The 20,581-nt window shown below is 42.0% G+C and overlaps 1 protein-coding gene across 1 annotated transcript in view; it reads left to right on the plus strand.

The window, feature by feature from the left end:
* The window catches only part of CACHD1 (cache domain containing 1), an 82,443-nt gene that overhangs the window by 49,652 nt on the left and 12,210 nt on the right, over nt 1-20,581 (plus strand). Inside the window, exons 5-17 of the mRNA XM_072343499.1 lie at nt 2,705-2,831; nt 4,919-5,063; nt 6,252-6,468; nt 8,996-9,145; nt 10,145-10,378; nt 11,969-12,118; nt 12,692-12,815; nt 13,452-13,569; nt 14,265-14,433; nt 16,303-16,445; nt 17,067-17,257; nt 18,401-18,511; nt 20,390-20,512. Coding sequence (XP_072199600.1) covers nt 2,705-2,831; nt 4,919-5,063; nt 6,252-6,468; nt 8,996-9,145; nt 10,145-10,378; nt 11,969-12,118; nt 12,692-12,815; nt 13,452-13,569; nt 14,265-14,433; nt 16,303-16,445; nt 17,067-17,257; nt 18,401-18,511; nt 20,390-20,512 — 2,002 coding nt within the window. The remainder of the gene's footprint in view (nt 1-2,704; nt 2,832-4,918; nt 5,064-6,251; nt 6,469-8,995; nt 9,146-10,144; nt 10,379-11,968; nt 12,119-12,691; nt 12,816-13,451; nt 13,570-14,264; nt 14,434-16,302; nt 16,446-17,066; nt 17,258-18,400; nt 18,512-20,389; nt 20,513-20,581) is intronic.

Genomic DNA, 20,581 nt, shown 5'->3' on the forward strand with positions numbered 1-20,581 from the left:
CAGGAAGATGAGCGGATGGGACCAGGTCTCTGTTCAAGGCCTTGTTGTCACATCCCACCTGTGACACTAGGTTATTCGAAACGTGGAGTGCCGTGGTCGTGCTCCTTGTGTTGCTATACTTGGAAATGATAGGTAGGCTGGGTGAAAGTATTTGGGTTAGCACCCCCTCCAAGTACTTCCCATCTGCTCGAGTCCTTTTAAGGTAGAAGGTCTGTAAATGAAGGGTTTGTTACCTCTTTGCCCTTCAGAGCCTAAACAGCTCCTCAAGAGCGAGGTGGCCTCACGCCAGGCTCATGCCATCAGCAGAATTTTAACTGGATCTTTTATTTCTGGTGAGAGCACGTGAGCCAGAATACAGTTAGAATCAGAAAATGCTGGGTCAGGAGAGTGGGTCTGGAGAATTAGGGTATAAATATAACATGAGCATGTTTGCTGCCTGCTGTCATTTCTGAGGAGCACTGAAATATCTTCAGAATTGTTATTTTTAATGGAGGTTTCTCTTGGAAAGAACTGCACTGTGTGTGTTACTCCGAAAATTCATCTTCTTTTGCATGGAGGAAGCTGTGAGGTCTTATAGCTCCATAGATGTGATGGTGAAGAAAGAGGACTGTAAGAAACTCCTTTATAATGAGCAGTTAGTTATGTTCAGCAGTTCCTTTGCTTTTTTTTTTTCTTTCTTTTTTTTTTTTACTGTTTGTGCTTCTCTTTGAAGATTAATTAGTTAATGATTTGACTATCCTTTGAAGATGTAAAGTGGTATCTAGAAGTGCTAAGTGTTATCATATCGCATTCCCTTTGAAGTTTTATAAACTATCACACAGGACTTTCTTTCTAAAAGTCCTTTTTGCCTTCTTAGATATTTATAATTAGAACAACGATTCAAATGCTCTCATGCTAATACTCCCCAACTGCGTCTGGCTGCAGCAATTTGGGGTCAGCTGGTGCCTCATGGTAGTGAAGGGGCACTGGCTTTGCAGCACTTTGGTGCTGCTGGGCACGTGTATCCTCAGGTTGTGCCCCCAGTTAAGGGTATCACTGAGATCTTTGCATTTAGGCTTAGATTTTGCCTTCCTCCAAGCAGTGTGATATCGAGTCTGGGCCTTGATTTAGTGCTGATGTTCAGTTTAAAAGTGAACAAATTATTACATGTAGTCAGTAACACCGAACAGTTTGTAATTTGTATTACAGTGGGGAGATGGGGAGATGGTTGTACTTGCCAGAAGGACTGGAAAGCACCAGAAAATGAGAAAAGTAGATTGCTTCATCTCATGTGTGAATCCAAAATGAGGACTTCGATTTAGTGAGAGACTGAGTGAAACAAATGGTATTTGCAAATTGGTTGGACTTCTGCTTGCAGGATCATGGGTGCTTCCTTCCAATGCATGGAAAAGGGAAGTTCTTTACCAAGAGAGTGGTGAGGTGCTGGAATAGCTGCCCAGAGAGGCAGCGGATGTCCCATCCCTAAAACAGTTTGGGGCCAGGTTGGATGGGCTCTGGGCAGCCTGGGCTGGTATTCAATGTGGAGGTTTGTGGCCTGCCTGCAGTGGGAGGATTGGAACTTCATGATCCTTGGGTTCCCTTCCAACCCAGGCCATTCTGTGAAGTTCTTGAGAAAAGCAGTGCATGCTCTTAAGCATCACCGGGCTGATGTTACCTCTGCTCAGGGCAGAGAGAAATGAGCTCAGACATCTGTGTGGGAATCAGATGCCATGTTCTTCTGTTCCTTCTTTGGTTCTCTTCCTCATCTCATCCCATCAGGCAGCAACTTCTTCGAAGCAGGGGTTGCTCAAAGTAGCTGTGGCTGTCACTGGGACTGGTGGGCACTGTGGAAATATAAACAGCTGCAGCAGAAGAGGGGGAACAAAGATAGTGGTTTTTACAGGGTAATTGCTCTGAGCTGAATGCTGGGAGATCATCCTGGCTGCAGACAGTCTAGGAAACTTGAGAAAGTGCTAAACTGCTGTGGATGTGAACTGAAACCATAGGCTGCTCGGGTGTTTTGTTGTAGGGAGATTTGGCTGAGGTTTGAGATGTGCCCTGAAGTGATTTCCAACCCCAACATTGGGGTGTTTGATAAAGAATGAGATCCAGGAGATGAAGCTGTCTGGGTTATTTTGGGTCTCCCTCCAAAGAGGAATACTGAAAGCAAGATGCTCAATAGAAGGTGCAGAACTGTACATCACATGCTTCATGTAGACATGTTTTTTAACAGGTGCCAGAATAGGTAATATTAATGGATGAGGTTACAGAGGTGTAAGCAGCAAAAACCTATTTTTTATTCTGGGGTTACCTCAATGTAATAAACATATAATTTTTTTTAACAGTGCGGGTTTTTTAAACTTTTATTTATTTATTTTAAATCTTTTTTAAAGCTCTATTGTGTTTATCATTGTGTGTGTATATAAAATATGGTTGCTTTAATCTCTTCCTTCCTTTCACCTGCCTTGGCTTCTTTGGTCCTGGTTATACTTCAGAGATTCAAAACTGTCATGATATTAACCCATACCTATCACATCTCACGTTAGGTTTCTAAAGGACTTGAACTGTTTGTGAAGTAGATGTGAAGCTCTGGCCGTCAGTTGGAGCTGCCTGTGGTTGGTTGTGAGACAGACCCTGCTTCTTCTCCAAGTAGCTGTGAGGCGTTCATCATGCCTCCAAGTCTCACCTCTGTTTGTAACCACACTTTTTCCTGTCCAACTTTCAGTTCTTGCTGATAACCTGAAGTCAAACCCTGGGATCAAATGGCAGTATTTCAGCTCAGAAGAAGGCATTTTCACCGTTTTCCCAGCCCACAAGTTCCGGTGCAAAGGCAGCTACGAGCACCGCAGCAGGTATGACGTGACCCCTCCCCTTTAGTGGATGTGGCACAAGGACTGCATCCCTAAACAGCTTCCAGTGTTTTGCTTTTACACGCCAACAGCTTTCATGACCAGCCTCTATTGGAGTACCCCAGTTTTTCTTAGGTTTGTTTTTCATTTTTAAGAAACTGAAGTAAAATAAAATTGTGTACAGGTTCCTCAGGTCACCCGAATCAAACAAGTTGTAAGTATCCGTCATCTGTAAACTGTTGGTCAGCCCACAGGCAAGATTTGATTTGTATTTGGCTCATGGTCAGTCGCTATTAACAAAGTAATAAGCACATTATTGGGCAGGCACGGTGCTTTGGGAAAGGGTGCTGGAAGGGTGACAGCTTGGAAGGGCTGTGGGCAGGAGCACTTCTGCGGCCTGCACCATCACGGGCAGCTGGGAAGCAGCAATAGTGAACATTTTCTGTTTCCACTCAGAAAATTGTAGGAAAAAAGGATTGAGTGGTGACGTGGTTTTCCTGCTCGGGGTAATAACCTGCCTACTCTGTAGTCATGCAGCAAAGCGGTTGTGGTTTGCTATTTCTTCCCTGGCCTTTGCTGCCAATATTATGCGTATGGATCAAGTGGATTTTTCTGAGAAAGTCAGGAGAGAAAGTTCTAGTCACGCATTAGTTAATTGTACCAGTTAATCCGGAAGGGAAGCATTAACCCATTCAAGTACATTTCCACACAGCTGAATGCACAGAGAGCAAGCAGTGCTTGGGTCTGCTGACAGTGTTGAGCAATCAGATGTTTACAGGTGCTATCTTCTGCATATCATCAAAGCTTGAAGCTTGGGCTTGATTAAGTTTGCCTTGGTCTTGGAAAGGTGTGACATGAGGATGTGAGAGCTGGGAAGTCTCTGTCAGAATTTTGATGCTAAACCCATTGGTGATTTCATACAAGTCACCTAATTGTGGGCTTAGTTTCTCCATTAATTAATGAGAACTTTTTTTATTTTATTGCTAGCATTTACCTTAGAGGGTAGTTTGGACAGATTAATTAGTTAATGCTGAGTGCTTTGAAGATCAAACATGCTATTTAAGTTCTAGGTATTAGGACCAGTGAAGAGCTGCAGGCTGTTCTGCGATTTAGAACTGATTTGTGCCAGCTATTTGCTGCAGTGCCTTGTCTAAAACCTTCTGCATTTCCTTGACTGTTGATAAGTTTCCAGTGTCTTTGACATAATAACAGCAGTGCCCGGAGCACTTGACTGTGTGTAGTTTTGGGTCTAGGCTAGAGTGGGAAGAGAGTTCTGTCTTCTTTTCCTCTCTCTTCTTGGTGAAGTTCCTTTTAATTTGTTCCATGTTGAAACCTTGGCAATAGAGCTTGTGAAATCTTTCACACATACCTCACAGTACTGGACTACATCTGAGCATCGCTTCACTGCAACTGTGGTTTTTGATGTTAGCACAAATAGCAGCACACAGTACTGAGAGCCCTGACCAGGGGTGAGGCAGATGGATCCACGCAGGCAGACTGCACAGGCCTGAGGTTGTGGAGCATAACCTGTGTGAAATCCTCCAGGGCACCAAGAGAAAACCCTTACTTGGCCAGAAGCCTTCTCTTATTAAAATAAACCAAGCTCCATATGCTAATACAGCTCTACATGGGCACACAGGTTTTTACTTGTTACATTACCAACAAATACCAACCATTGCGCTCACTTTCTAATGTGAGTAATATTCCTGGCACTCAGTGTTGATCATGAAGCAGTTCTTGCTTGCCATGCTCAGTCCAAAGCCTGGTGTAAGTTCTGCAAACAGGAGTCCCAGGTATGCTGCTACTTTAGCAAAGTTGTTTATTTCTAGCTGAAAGCAGCTGCTGTGATGCAGGGAGAAGGATCTGACACCAGACTTGGGTTAAAAGCAAAAGAAAGTAGGAATGAGGGCCTTTTCTATGGGTTCATGTCCTCATCTGGTCTTGTATGAAACTTCCATAAAATCCAAAATTCCTTTTGCATTTTATTGTTTCTTCATGGGGGTGTTTTTGTTTTCAATTCTATTTTACTTACAAGCACTTTAGTGGGAATGATGAGTCATGCCGTTGGTTTGCATTCCATTCTCCTTCAGGCCTGTCTATGTTTCTACTGTTCGACCTCAATCCAAGCATATTGTTGTCATTGTGGACCATGGAGCTTCAGTCACAGAAACACAGCTTCAGATTGCCAAAGATGCCGCTCAGGTCATCCTGAGCTCTATAGATGAGCATGATAAGGTGAGTTTTCTGTATGCAGTGACTGTATTTTCTTTGTTTTTTTGTACTATGCTTGGTACCTTCAGCCAAAGCAGTATGTTTTAGCTTGTGGTCCATGGACTCGTGGGGATTTGTGGTCTGCCTCTAATGAGCGAAGAAGACTTGAACTCGTGTTCAGGAGCCTGCGTTACTATGGTGGAAGCATTTGGGCATCTTGAGGCTGAAAAAAGTGAAAACCACTGATCTAAAGCAAAATCTTGTTTCTGAGTAAGCCTTAAATGCTCATTTGTCTTGGCACAGAGTGTAGGCACTGGTCAGCAGTGCGATACAGTGTGAGATTAGGAGAACCACACTCTGAGCTTGATGGCTTTTGAAGTAAGAGATTGCTTTGATTGATTTATTCTGCTGTTACACAAGAGTGAAACATATGTTATAATGTTTGGAAGATACCCCAAAAATGCTTATAGTTCAGCAGAATTAATAGTATTTAAATGTAAGTGTCAAACATGCTTGTCTGAATATAGACCTGCAGTGTAGAAAATGAATTTGAGAGAGAGATTACTTGGTCACTAGCTCAGTGGTTATGAAACCTGTTATACAAGTAAATAATTACTGCTTTATTCTATGACTTTCTTGCATCAGTCATAACATATAACAAGGTATGCCACTGGCTTAATAAGACCGATATGTTGAATGTATATTAATGCGAATGCTGCCACTACATGCCGTAACTTATTTACAGAATTAAAATTGATGGTAGATTTGGCTTGCTTTGATTGAAACATTAAAAAACTGTAATGCTTCTCCTGTGAAAACTTCCTAAGGGGTTTTCTTCTTCCATTTTCTGTGCGCCCTCCATTCCTGTGAAGGAGCCCAAGGATTTGCTGGAAATGCTGCTGGCTGATTTTGTGCTCAGATATCCCCAGTCCACTGAGGTTTCTGCCCAGAACACTGTAGCAGCTATTATGTGTGAGCAGTGTGATGCTGACTTCAGCTGAGAAACAAAGACCCAAGTCTCTTTTTCTAGAAACCGCCATAAGTCTAATCCTTTTCAAATCTGATGGATTTATGCCTCAAGCATTTATTTCTTAACAATTGAATTTTAAATCCACAGAATCTCTTCAGTTGGCTTATCATTGTGTTTTCTATATTGGTTCGTAAAGAATTATAATTGCTAAGATAATCCAATATAGTTTCTTCTCTTTCAAGATCTCTGTGTTAACCGTGGCAGACACAGTAAGAACCTGCTCTCTGGATCAGTGCTATAAGACGTTTCTGTCTCCTGCCACTAGTGAGACAAAAAGGAAGATGTCCACCTTCGTTAGCAGTATAAAGTCATCTGACAGCCCCACACAGCATGCAATAGGATTTCAAAAGGCTTTCCAGTTGATACGAAATACAAACAATGGCACAAAACTCCAAGGAAGTAAGTCTCTTCTGTAATCCTCTTTTTAATTTCAGCTTCTTGCTTCGACAGAAGCCAAAGGAGTGTAGTGTCTCAAATGTCCCAAAATTAAGAAAAGCTCATGTTTTTATTAAATGGCTTTTACTTGAGCCAAAATCTGCGCAGGTGGTTGTGGAATGGGGCCATTCCCTTTTTGTTTATTCTACTTGCTGACCTTCCTTTCTTTTGAACTATAATATGAAATTGCAGGAGCGATCTGCCAATAGCTCACTTATTTGCTGGAGATATGCAGAGGGATCCTTTAAATGAAAATGGCTGTTGCTGCAGGGTCATTGGCTAAAATGCACCTGTAGGGCTAACTCCCTTACTAGAATCCTGGGGGAGTCATCCTTGCTTCCTAGGGAAAAGGATTTCTTAGAGAATGCCAATTATGGGTGGTATTTTATGGGATCCGAGGTTGGCTGGATACGTTTTCCTTCATCTAATAATATCCTTCTGAATTTTGGTGTATGCGTTATGAGAATGTGGTGAAAGATGTGGAAAAGATGGACATAAAATGGAGCGGCGTGTTTTTTGCTTGCCAGGAAGCAGAGGAAAGCAAGTTCTCAAAGTGCTGGAGCCCAATAACACTGGCAGTGTAGTGGCAGGGTGGAGAGAAAGCAGGCTGATCTTTATCATTTCAGTCATTTCATGTATGTAATACAGATCCCATAGCTTGGTGCTGTGCCTGCTGGGATGGCTGTAAATTTGTCGTTGTCCTTTAGGGCCCCAGCTCAAGCCTCTGCACAGAATATAAGAGTTAAAAAGAAAAGCCCAGGAATTAAAGTGCTCTTGAAAGACCGAGGGAATGCGCTCCTATTTCAGGTCCCGATCCCTCAGTTTATAAAATGGTGTTTTTGCTCAACTTCTGAGCTTTAGGCCACAGATAAAAGTGAAATGTTTATCTGTCTGTACATTACTTACCTGAAAGACAGGGCTGTCAGGGGCAGGTTTTTGCCATCCTCTGGCAAAATGATGAAAGGGGTGCGACTTTCTAGAGGGGAAAAAAATCCATCACTGCTGAAGCTGGCAAGGATAAGACTTGTTAGTCATGGGTGGTTATTCCAACAGCGTCGGCTGTGCAGTCTTACAACATCCTCCTACGTACCTGTTGTGTTTGGCATTGCGTGTTAGGATTAGAAGGTTTTGGTGTATTCTTAACTGATGTGGGAAAAAATCCCAACACATTTTGTCCAGGTTTCATGTAGAGCAATTATTTGGGGGCGTGAGTACATGAAGTTAAAATACAAGGCCAACAGCTTTGTGTTTTCTCTTCAGATTGAAGGATTCTGAAGATCCAACGTGTATGTATCAAGCTTCAGAATTCACAGAGCGAGACACAATAGATTGCAGAAGGGGATGTGAATAAAGCATAACTTATTTTCTTAGGAGTAATCTTTTCATCTTTTATTTTTTTTTATCTTTTAAGCAAACAAGTAGAAAAAAGTATTATTCATGTTACTGTTAATTTTCTCACATCCTGTTCCTGGAGAACAATGTGTGGGTGTGTCAGGGAAGCTGTAGAGATACAGCCTTGCTCCTGAATTTGCATTGGAAAGCTTAGAAGGGAACTACTGGGATATGAGGGAGGAATCGTGCTGCTGATCACGTCAGGATTTCCTGCTTTCTGCCAGTTCCTACTGCAGTCCTGTTCAGGAGACCCTTATCCCTATCTGTAAGAAAATACTCTGCCTCTGAGATCCAGAGTTCCTTGAAAACTCTGTGTAGATGGGTGGTGTGTCTGGATCTGTGTAAAACTGCAGCGTACCTCCTCAAACTTGTTTGTGTCGAGATCTGATTCTGGTTGAAATTTGTCTCAAGTCACAAGGATAAAACGTACAGATTGAAGCATTTATGGCATTTATACCTATTTAGGAAAAAAAAAGTTCAATAGGAGGTGGGCCAGCAAAGTTGGTATATAACCATCTAACATCGTGTGCTTTGGATTATGTGGTGTTGCACGATCTCTGCGAATGCCTTAATTATACACATAAAACTTCTAATACAGAGATACAACACGATGAAATTGGATTGTGTGTAAGCAGAGATTTGAATTTGCATGTTCAAAGGCTTGGAGGCCATTCGTGTAAAACAAACTCAGCTTGAAAAGCGTGTTTGGCGACATGCAAGGTGAGCGGTGCGAAAGGGCTGTGCATATGGTGTGTTTCTCAGGCACTGCTCTCCAGCCTACAACACAGGAAGATGTACGGTGCCTTTCATCTCTGCCTGCTCATCTCCAGTGCACCACAATGTGTCATTGGGGTCTGCTCTGCCAAACCCATCAGCATGGCTGCTGGCTAGCTGGTAGGCACCAGGTTGAGTGGATGGTTGTTACATGCCATGAATGGAAGTTTAATGACAAAAGAAATAATTGTTAAGGCTCTGCTGTCTTCATCCACTATTGCCATGTATGTTTGCCTGTAAGCAGATGGAAGAAATCTTACTGCAGTCCTTTCCCAAGTTAAAAATCTAATGCAATTTCTTATTATGTTTGTAATTCTTTTTTTAGATACCGATATGGTCATAATTTCTCTCTCTGCTGGGATCACATCAAAAGATTCCTCAGAAGATGATAAAAAGGCTACTCTGCGTGTCATCAATGAAGAAAACAGTTTTCTCAATAACTCAGTAATGATTCTCACTTACGCTCTTATGAACGGTGAGAAATGCTCTCCTTCCAATGGATGCAAATTCCCTTTTGTAGCACAACCAGTTTATTAAGCTCATCCAAGTGTAATTCCACGCCCTTTTGGGAGCAGTTTCTTAATTGATTTTGGCCCATGTAATCCAGAGGCTGTATCCAGATGTTGTCTCTTTCATGTGTAAAACCCTGTGCTACTATGTGCTTGTATATCAAAGTGCAGCTGCTCAACATATGAAACACTGTTGCCTAGAATGTCTAGCCTCAACCAAACTGAGCAATGTTCGATAACTATTGCAACTGTAAATCTTCCTGGGATTGCCAGTGTTCCTTGCTCCTGCAAAGAAATGCGAATCATCGTACCTGCGATTTGCATTTCAGTCATTAGCACTGAGCATGAATGTAACATCAGTTAAGCTGAAGTGCTTTGATAACTTGGGCCCTGACTTAAGAGTGAAGTTAAATATGAAGATCACTAACTCAGTTGGGCTTCCTGTGTTTTTCCAACAAAGCTTTAAGTAAGAAGGCTATACGTTGTATTACTGCAAATTGCACAGACTCCAGCCAAGGAAACTAATGCTAAAGCTAATATATCATTTAGGTGTAAATTTAAATACTCATTTGAGTTCTAATATGTACAAAAGTCTTTGGTTTGCCTGCAGGAGTTGAGCCTGTGACTTATGTAAAGTGGGAGGCTTTAATATTTAAGCTAAAGAACAAAGCCTGTTATCTCTATGGGCATATGATATGCTCCTGGTCCTTTCTGTGGACTAGCCGTCAGTGGAGAACAAAGAGCTGTCCTGTGGATTTATAGGTCACACAAGTCTTCGTTAAAAAGGTCTTTGTTTAAAGTGGTGGTGTGAGCAGCATGATGAATTTGTGCATGGGGTGTATGAGAGGCAACCTTATTACCTTTTGTACTTGCTAATTACTTGTATTTATGGTACTGCAGAACAAGATACGGAAGCCTTGGTGGTAAGTTAGCTTTTTATCCTCTCCCTTCTCTTTCTGTTTCAGAGGGAGTGACGGGTTTGAAAGAACTGGCCTTCCTCCGAGACCTGGCAGAGCAGAACTCAGTGAAGTACGGCGTTCCAGATCGATCAACCCTGCCTGTGATCAAGGGCAGCATGATGGTCCTAAACCAGCTGAGTAACCTGGAAACTACAGTTGGCCGCTTCTATACAAACCTCCCCAACCGAATGATCGATGAGGCGGTCTTCAGTCTGCCTTTCTCAGATGAAATGGGAGATGGTAAATATGTACACTGAATATATGTATAGAAATCAAAGCAAGATTATTGTATGCTGTCAAAAATATGCTATTAGTTTCAGTGGAGTTGGGCTGCACCAAGCGCTGGGTGGAACAGGAAGGCAGAGCTAGCTGTTGGTGCCCCCAGCCAGGCTGGCAGCAAGGCCCAAATGGAATTTAGTGGGTACTTTTTGGTGTCTTAGTGTCAGTTTTTCCCTAGACTGTGATTGCATCCAGGATACCTTCATACAGCAGATGGCTGTCGTCTGGTTCTCTTTCAGGTGTTTAATTCACATTGACAGGGTAGAAGGCACATGAATCTGCCCTTTTACCTTAAAACTTGATGCCACTTTAACAAACTCTGTATGTTCAGCTTTACCTAATCTCACTGCCATAACCAAATGAGGGACTCAAGGTTCTTGATATCAGTGGGTGTCAATGACAGATACCAGTGGTATCTATCTAGATAAGTGATGGGTATCATTTGAAGGGTCAGTGCTGCAGGGTTTAGCCCTGCTTGGTCTTGGTAGCTCACCTGACATTCCTCTAGGGCAGTTCTGGAAAGAGATGTGAAAAACATCACGATGGTGTTAGGGATTACTCCGGTGATTTCATATTGCTCTGACAATGTGAAAAACTCTGTAATTGGTTCATGCAAGACTTTGCATGTTCTAAGCATTGGCTGCAGTTCTGTGATTCTGTAATAGTTGGGGTTATGCTGAATGGTTTTCAAAGGCACTTGAGTTTAGATCGGGTGTTTAGTCCCTAACCAAATGTAAGGCTATTCCAGAGTAAGTCTCTGAGTCAGAATGCTTGCAACTTGCCGTGTCTCCCAACATCAGCTTTCTCTCACAAAGCCATATCCAAGCATAATGGAAAATTTGAGCAAGGGAAGGATTAGAAATGGTGCAATAGAGAAGGTTTGTCTTGCATTAGCTTCAAGTATGCTTCAATAGTTATTCATGTGGTATTTGTAAATTGCTGAGTTTCCAAACAGCAATGGCATAGAAAGTAAGAGAAGTAAGGTATTACCTGGAGTTCTTACCTCAGGCACAAGAGGAGCTTCTCAAACCATTGTGTAATTATGGGAATAATTCACAGTATGTTGGCTGTGCTGGGATTTAGTTAAGCAGAAGAGGTGTAACATTGTGAATACACAATGAGGTGAGCAATAATTCATCTTTGTTGTTCCTTTATGATTATAAATCCTCCTTCTTCTTCCTTTTTTTTTTTTTTTTTTTTGTCATTGTTTTAAATGACAGCATTGAAGGAACAAAATAATGTCATGTGAATGCATTTCTTAGTATAAGGGATCCATTTGTAGACTGTCAAAAAAGCCCAAACCATGAAACGTACTGTGTATTTTAGGAAGCTGATGGGATGTACCTCCGGGCACCATCAGAAACATGGAAAGCAAGTGGGAAGAATGACTAAAACCAGCCAGACCCAGTAGATAGCCTGCTTGACTTCCCTGTAGAAACACCATTTTTGTTCATATTCCAGCACGGAATACTGTATAAAATTTTTCTGACGTTTTGTTATTTTGTAATTATTTCTTATGTGATGTTTTTATGTTATTTGTCTCCTTCTAAGGCCTGATAATGACTGTAAGCAAACCGTGCTACTTTGGGAACCTGCTGCTAGGGATTGTTGGAGTGGATGTTAATCTTGCGTATATCTTGGAAGATGTCACCTATTACCAGGACTCATTGGGCTCCTACACGTTTCTCATTGATAATAAAGGTAATTTTTTTGGGTTAAAGTAATCTATTCCCACTGAGTTTGTTAGCCATCAAAAGTACATGCTTAATCCTCATGTATCTAAATTGTCTGTAAGTAATGAATGATAGTGTTCATGAAAGGATTAATGGTATAGTGTTCAGTTAGTTTTGCTGGAGAGCCAGTTAGAATCTATGGGTGGATTCATAACATGAGATTTCTGTATGGGAGTTTTGATGTGGAAATGCTTACTGCTGCTTTGATTGTATGCTTGGAAAGCCTTAAGTTTTCTGTAGTGTAGGGCAAAAGGCAGAGGAGGTGTACACAAATGTTCAGCTGTTTTCCTTTGATCCCACATCATTTTTATTGCTTGGCTCTATGAACTGCCTTCATTAGCAACTTAGGAAGTTCTTACTTTGCAACCTTTTTGATAATACTGCTATTTTGCTTGCATCTGTTAACGTGTACAAGTTAACCAGCACTTGTTCTTAGTTACTGTATTTCTTTTCTTTCATTTTTTTTTCTTTCCTAAAAGTTTTCCACTCGTGCTTAGTTGTTTCAGAGCATTCAGTGCATGCCCTTGTCTTTATTTTTCAGGGTACACTCTTATGCACCCATCCCTTACCAGGCCCTACCTGCTGTCTGAGCCACCGCTCCACACAGATATTATACATTACGAGAACATTCCAAAATTTGAGCTGGTGCGGCAGAACATCCTCAGGTATGGAATCCGGGATTCAAGTCTGAGTGTTAGCAGTCCTTTGGGCACCAGAAGTAGTTTTAGAGGAGCATTCAGAGCAAATAACAAATGCAGAACTGTCCTGATTTGTTGTTTTGCCTGCAGCTAAGGAAAGCAAGCTTTCCACAGCCAACGTGGCAGGTATTCTTTCTAATCTCTCTTCCACATCAGGAGGATTGCCCAATGTTTGGTCTCAGTTCCCTATCCTTCATCTAATAGCAATTTTTGTTTTAGCTTCGCAGTTAAAACAGCTCCTCGCTTTGAGCCGCCATCTTCCCTTCCTCACCATCAGATTGCATTCAGTCAAGTCTTTAATTTAAACTTGAATTGACTCTTTGGTCAATTTAACTGGACTGATGTTCCAGTATTAATGTCGGGTCAGGCAATGGCGAGGTGTAATCACATGCTGTATGAAGCCACAGAACAGAAACTGAAATGTGTTTTTCATTTGCTGCAAGAGATTTTTCTCCACCTGTGGTGATGGGCAAACATCTTTCTGTTCACTTAAGGCAGATAACAGCTGATCTCTTCAGAGCTTTCAATATTTTTAATGAACATACTGTTTAGGAGCTCTCTCAGTGTGTAATGAAATGCTGGATGCTGTTTTTGCCACTATAGCATTCCCCTGGGCAGCCAGATCATTACGGTCCCTGTGAACTCCTCGCTGTCCTGGCATGTAAACAAACTGAGAGAAGTTGGGAAAGAAGCCTACAACGTCAGCTATGCCTGGAAAATGGTAAGTGCTTAACGTGACACTGTTGCGTGGTGGCACTGAGTAAGTTAACGTATAGAAGAGTATATGAATATATTGAATATAGACAAGTACAACATGTTGTTATGGCCTTTGATTCTTCAAATTAAGTTTTAAATGCATGTGAACACTAATTTTGATCTTGGGATGAAAACAGAATGTAAAATTAAACATAATCCAGGTAAATTTTACCGGAGCCAGAAATAATTGGCCACTTCTTTGTGCCAGCAAACTTAGGAGGGTACTTGTGGATCATTTCACAGTGTTAAGTTAAATACAGCCTTAAAGATTAAGCTGAGTGGTTTTAACAAATTAGATCTGTCACTGGATAACAGAAATTCACAGAGGAGGCTAATGTTATAATGCTACATTACATACCAAACACCTTTGCTGAGCAGCTGGGCAAGTTTTGCCATTCTGTTGTACTACAGAGTACTTAAATATACACAAACCAATAAAACATGTGACCCATGCAGAACATGATTAAGAATGATAAAATCTCTGCAGTTAAATTGTCAGTATTCTTCATGATGGGAGTACCAGTGTGTATTTGTTACCTGTGAAGCTAAACCCTGGCCTCTGTTAATGAATCTTCAGTAAGTATCTATAAAACAGTGTTAGAAATGATGGTTGATGAAGCAACAAAATGAAGGTCTTGGTGTCTTGCTCATGTTTTCCAGGTTCAGGACACGTCCTTTATTCTTTGCGTTGTGGTGATACAACCGGAAATACCTGTGAAGCAGCTTAAGAATCTCAACACTGTCCCCAGCAGCAAGCTCCTGTATCACCGCCTGGATCTGCTGGGCCAGCCAAACGCCTGTCTGCACTTCAAGCAGCTGGCGACTTTAGGTAGAGCTCTCATGCTTGCTTCTGTAGAGTGTGGCAGCAGACAGTCAGACTGTGCTCATAAAATGCTGGCAATATCGTCCTCTTGAGGGACGTTTTATTCCAGAGCTGATTCTCTTATCAGCCATACCCACTGGTCTGTTCTCTCCATTGATCTGAGCTAACTTTCTCATTGGTGAGCACTGGAGTGGGTGAGAGCAGTGGAGCTGGGGGGGGGGGGAGGTCACAGCACTGTCAGTATTGATTGAGTTTCCAGAAAGAGGAGTGGGAAAGATATCTCACTGCATTCTGTTCCCTTGGCTGCAAAATGGCTTATTGACATCATTCTACGATGAGTTCTGTGAATATATCCTAAGAACATAGGTTTGTTTTTTTTATATATGTATAAAGTTGCAAGCATTTACACTTCAGTAAAAAGCCTCAGGTCAGTACTTAAATCTGTGCTATTTTATAAGTTCTAAATTAACTGCTTTTGTTTGTAGCAAAGCTTGAGGGTCTCACGGTGTGTTAGAGCCACAGTTGTGGTATTTTCTTATCTGTGTTGCAGTGCCACAAACAGCTAAATGGGATTAGACTGGAGGAGTAATGGGGGCATTTCCAAAGGAAACCTACAGAAATTGCTTTGTCAGTTGTTTAAAATGCAGGGTGTTGGGTTTTTTTCTTTCTTTCTTTAATGTGCTGCCTATCTTGATTGCTTTATATCCAGAAAGATAAGATAGAAATAGAAAATAACCCAAAAACACGGTATTAAGCTGACAAGAGGAAAAACTTCATACAAAGCACCATGCAGTCATATCAGAATATTTGGTCTGGGAAGCAGATGAAGGCCTGTATCAGAAGTTCATAAGTGATGGCTGCAGTGCACGTGGTTCCTGGATGTGTGGTGATATGTTTTAGAGGGATGTGAATAAAAGCAGATCACTTACTCCAGTGATTGTTCTTTTTCCTATGGAGACCATTATGTACTTAGAAATTGGGGTCCATGGGTCAGATATTCAGAAAAGATGTTCTTCTCAACCTTCATCATTTTCCTTTTAAAAAGAAAAAGCTTTCAGGTATTACATTTTCTGCACAATGAATGTTTACTTTCTGATCTGCTCTGAAAAACACCCCAGCCAGCTACACGTTTCTTGGTGAGCTTCCTCTTCTGCTCTTGTAATACTTTGGCTGTTCTTTAGCTGGAACTGAAAGTTGCTCTTTTGTGTTTTCTTCTGCCATAGACAATCTAAACATGGATAATTAATCTCTACCTCTTTATCATGAAGTCTTGTTCTCTTAATGGAAACCAACTTCTGTAGGTTTTCAAAAAATAACAATTAGAAGTTATTTAGACTTTGAGAATGGGGGCGCTGGGATTTACCAAATAACCCATAGAGATCAGAGTGAGTGGATAATTTTGCCACTTCTGTGTTTGAAATGAGAAAGGTAGTTCACCAGCAGTGAGCAAGTAAGCATGCTCTGTTGGGTTGAGCTGGCTTCGGGCTTTGGAGTTTGTGGTGTTGTTTGCCATGAGAGCTGAAGTCCCTTAGGGTTTGTATGCCTTGCCATGTGGTGCTGCATCATCCACCCCATGCTTTGTTTTGTGCAGCATTCAGGCGCTTTGGAGTGCAGGTGCTTTGATACTGGACCATGCTTTCATAGGACCAGCTCTGGCTGGGTGAGGTCTGGACAATTGCTGCTGGGTTCCTCCAGTTCTTGCACTGCCTCCCTCTGGGTTTGCTTTTGAGAGGAATGAAGAGCACAACTAGTGTAATTCTGCCACATATCCTCAGATAGAACACATCAGACACGCTTTCATGGTGTGAAGGCATTCACAATGTGGTACATGCAATTCACTGTCCTTAACTTTCTATAATGTTTTGCCCTCTTTAGAAAGCCCTACGGTAATGCTCTCTGCGGGCAGCTTCTCTTCTCCTTATGAACATCTCAGCCAGCCCGAGACAAAGCGGATGGTAGAGCACTACACGGCGTACCTCAGCGACAACACGCGCCTGATTGCTAATCCTGGCCTTAAGGTACATCTTTGCTGTTGGCTGCGCTTCTGTCCCTGCTTTCTTTCCAGCTGGGGTCTTTGGCTTGACCTTCTGAATGGTCAGCTTGTACTACGTTCATCCCAGAGGGCAATACCTGAATGCAGCACCTGCATTTATCTCCTGATGCTCTTAGGGCTATAGGGCAGTAGCGGTGCTTTGGAGTGGTATCCTTATGGCTGGAGAGATGGCCATGGGCCTCAAGGAGCAAAGAGAGGACAGAGCATCATTCCTCAGGAGGCAGGAAAAAAAAAGTGGATGAGCAACTATTGAAATGAACAGGAGAATAAATAAAGCTGCAGGAAATTCTAAGTGAAAATTATTGTAGTGTTTTTAGGCATGTAGATGTGAAAACTCTGGTTTTTTTTTCTGCAAGCGGAGCACTATTTTTGTTTATCTGAATTAAAAAAGCCACAGAGATAACAACAACGGTATTTCATTATAATAAGCTTTTCCTTTGCTTAGGATGTCTGGTGTGAGAAGACTTTAAACAAGTAATTGAGTTTAGATGATCTCCGGTGGAGCTTTAGGAAACCCCGCGAGCAGCTTATTATCTTTTCATGCAAGTCTTAGAGGAACCCTGCTAGGTCTGCCTTTGTTTTGCAGTTCTCTGTCAGAAATGAAGTAATGGCTACCAGTCACGTCACAGATGAATGGATGACACAAATGGAAATGAGTAGTTATGAACAGTTGAACAGTTATATTGTGCGCCGTTACATAGCAACCCCCAATGGGGTGCTCCGAATTTACCCCGGTTCCCTCATGGACAAAGCATTTGATCCCACCAGGAGACAATGGTGAGTTTTAGGGTTCTGTTATCAAAGCTTTGGATAATCTGGCCGGGCAATGAGGAAAAGATTTGGTATCGATTTCATAGCCTGGGTTGTTACGGTCAGCTGTAAAGTGCTTAAGTAGAAATGTTGTCATTGTGGGTGAAAGGCTGCATGCGTACATGCCACTACTTAAACCCTCTCTTGCTTCTAATGCCAACCCCTTTATTTTAAATGATAGCTTCTGTTTCATATCCCTGCTGTAGCAGATGGGAATATAAATATTCAGAAAGAGAGCATCCCCTGCAGGGATTCACTAATTCAGCTCTCTGAAGTGTTTTCAGCTCCTTGTGCCTCCTTTGGCTGTGAATATTTCAGTCCTCTTGTTTGTTTGTTTGTTTGTTTGCAGTGGGTTCCCACACTGCTGTAAAACAGGAATCGGCTGCCTTGTCTGCAAGCTATTAATTATGCCCTGGCAGCTGATTTGGGGAAAATATTTGTATACATTACAAATGAGAGCCTGAGACTGGTGAGAAGCGTGGCGTGTGTTGTGACACGCGCTTTGTTGGAAGCAGGCAGCCAGGTGCTGCCCTGCTGTGACTCTGAGTGAGCCCCTGGATGGCTGCAGTGCCTCCAGCTGCACACAGGCTCGTGCTGGAGCTCCTCAACCCACGTTTCCCCTGGAAAATCATTGCCCTTCATTTTGATTATCTTTTCTTCAGGTTTTCTTCCTCTTTGTCGTTGCTTGTGTTTTTGCTGACAGATAACGTGATGGAATATTGCTCTGTTTTTGCAGTGAGGCAAGGGACTGTAAAGGCCTCTCATTATTTTCATTTCTGATGCAACACCAGACAAAAGCCATCTTATTTTTTTTATTTAGAAGTCAGGCTGCTTGTGCAGTGCAGCACAGCCCTGTTAGCTGGTGTTCTGGGGCAGAGGGAAGGGAGCTGACGGCTTTCTCACACGCTAAAGTATTTCCAGCAGTTAGAATGCTTTATAAATCATGCTTAGGAACTTGTTTAGTGTTAAGAAACATGAATTTGGTAGCACGTCGTTGTCAGCGTGCAGAATTTAATGCTTGGCTCCGTTTCTACCAAATCAAGGATATGGTCTTAAATGTTAAAGTCACACTTTTTCCCTAATAACCAATGTTTCTTTTGCTTCCCTTAGGTACTTGCATGCAGTGGCCAATCCAGGACTAATTACCTTTACTGGTCCTTATTTAGATGTAGGAGGGGCGGGCTACGTCGTTACCATCAGTCACACCATTCACTCTTCCAGGTGAGTTGTGTTTCTGGGTCTGCGTCAAGTAAGAATATTCTCAATTATCTTCTAAAGAGATTTGTTTTGGATAGGAGAGAAACAGGGTGAGATCAAGAACTGAAAACCAACCTGGTTTTATAGTGCATTTGACAAAATGCTATATAACCTTGTGTAGATTTGCTGGAAATAGGATATCCCTGGGATAGGAATAGGTTTATATTCAGAAGGAGGTTTTAGTGTGTGAATCATAAAAGCATAAGGAATGACTGAGTGAGTGAGAAGGTGCTGCTGGCTGACTGTGAGATGAAACTTCACTTATATAAGGTGGGAATCGGGGAGAGGGAAAGGGATTGCTTCATTGGGAGAATCTCAGTGTTTCCATCATTCTCGTGCAGTTAATATTGCTGCAAACCTAGTCAGTGCAAAGTGACCCTTTCCTCAAGGACCAGGCTTTGTTTCACCTCTCTCCTTCCAGGCCCCCAGCATAAGGAGGGGTTCATTTTGAGACGTAAGGTGCTTAAAGGGTTTTGATGGGTAGAATATGTACTAAATCACACTGTAATAAACTCTCCCGAGATTCAGAAATAGTCAGGTTTCTATATGGAGGCTCTTCACTGAGCACATGGCTTCTTTGCTATCTAAAAGCTGACTGGTAAGGAGGTGAATTCTGACACTGCACTGGTAAATCCAGATCCCAAAGCCAGCAGAGTTCGGGGCAGTTTTTCTGTTCTTGGACACATCTCAGCTCCATCTGAGGTTTTCCAGCACACAACATCTGCCCCTTCTTTGTCAGGAGCAGCACTGCCTGGTGCCTGTGTGATGCTTTTCACAGAGAGATCTCTTCAAGGGAAATGAGCACTTCTGTAAGAAGAGAAGTGCACTTAATCAAAGTTGTGATTTTTATCTAGGGAGGTATTCCAGCTGGCTTTAAGAACGTAGAGGTTGCATGGGTTATTAGAACATGATTAACGAAGAGTTAAATGAAGTTTGGCAGATGTAAGTGTGATTCCTGGGTAAATATGACCTCTAAGGCTTATAGTCACATGTAGTTATAATCCCTAAAGAAAAAAAAAAGAGTGGGGGGGGACAGAAGGGGATCAGTGGAGTTAATAGATTTACTCATTAGAAACAGCTGTGTGGGTTTCAGTAACATCAGTTTGTCTGGAATTCCCATTTCATGTACATCTTCCTTCTTCTTTGGAGTCTGGGAATAGAAGACTCATGCAAGAAGTTACTTAATGCAGCTTGCATCAGTAAACCGCTGTACAATCACTGTTCTGATGGTGAGGAACGTTAAAAAGATGAGACTGAGCAAAACTAGCACTTCTTTACCATTATAGAGCTATGAGAAAATATACTTCCATGCATCAGCCTGAGACTGTCCTGTAGGCTTTGATGTATCAGTTGCTAAGGCAACCGAGTGCATTCCTGAACTGATAGAAGTAGGCACACGAGCACATTTTCAGTGTGAGCATGATATTGCAATGCACAACAGCCTTTCCTGCTGCTTTCCATAAGCAGGCACAGAGGCAGCCACAGCGACTTCATGTTCTGCCTTTTCCCTAAATGTTTGTTCTATGGTTGCCCTACAGTGGAAGGAAAATACCGAATCAAAACATGATGGGGGATCTATAGTCCTACTTTGCGTTGGGAAGTCATAGGTGGAAATATGTAGTGATTGGATCTAGATTGAGTTATTGGTATGCATTGACTGTTTCATTTGGAAAGCAGAGTTGTTCCGTCCTGAACAGTGGAGAATAGATTGATAAGAGATTGTTTTCATTAGCTACAGTTACTGTACCTGCTCGTTTAGATGCGTCCAGAGTGAACTGAGCTTCAGTGTGTAGGTATGGATTTGAGTTGGTGTTTTACATGCTTTGTTTCCCCCTTCTGCAGTGCACAGATGTCTTCAGGGCATTCAGTGGCTGTGATGGGCATTGACTTCACCCTGCGGTACTTCTACAAAGTTCTCATGGATCTGCTGCCAGTTTGTAACCAAGATGGAGGAAATAAAATTAGGTAAAGCCTGTTCTTTCTGTTTATGCTTGTCTTCACTGTTCTGTTCTGTTTCTTTACTATCAGGCCTGA

The sequence above is a fragment of the Excalfactoria chinensis genome, chromosome 8, assembly GCF_039878825.1.
Source record: "Excalfactoria chinensis isolate bCotChi1 chromosome 8, bCotChi1.hap2, whole genome shotgun sequence".
Lineage (NCBI taxonomy): Eukaryota > Metazoa > Chordata > Aves > Galliformes > Phasianidae > Excalfactoria > Excalfactoria chinensis.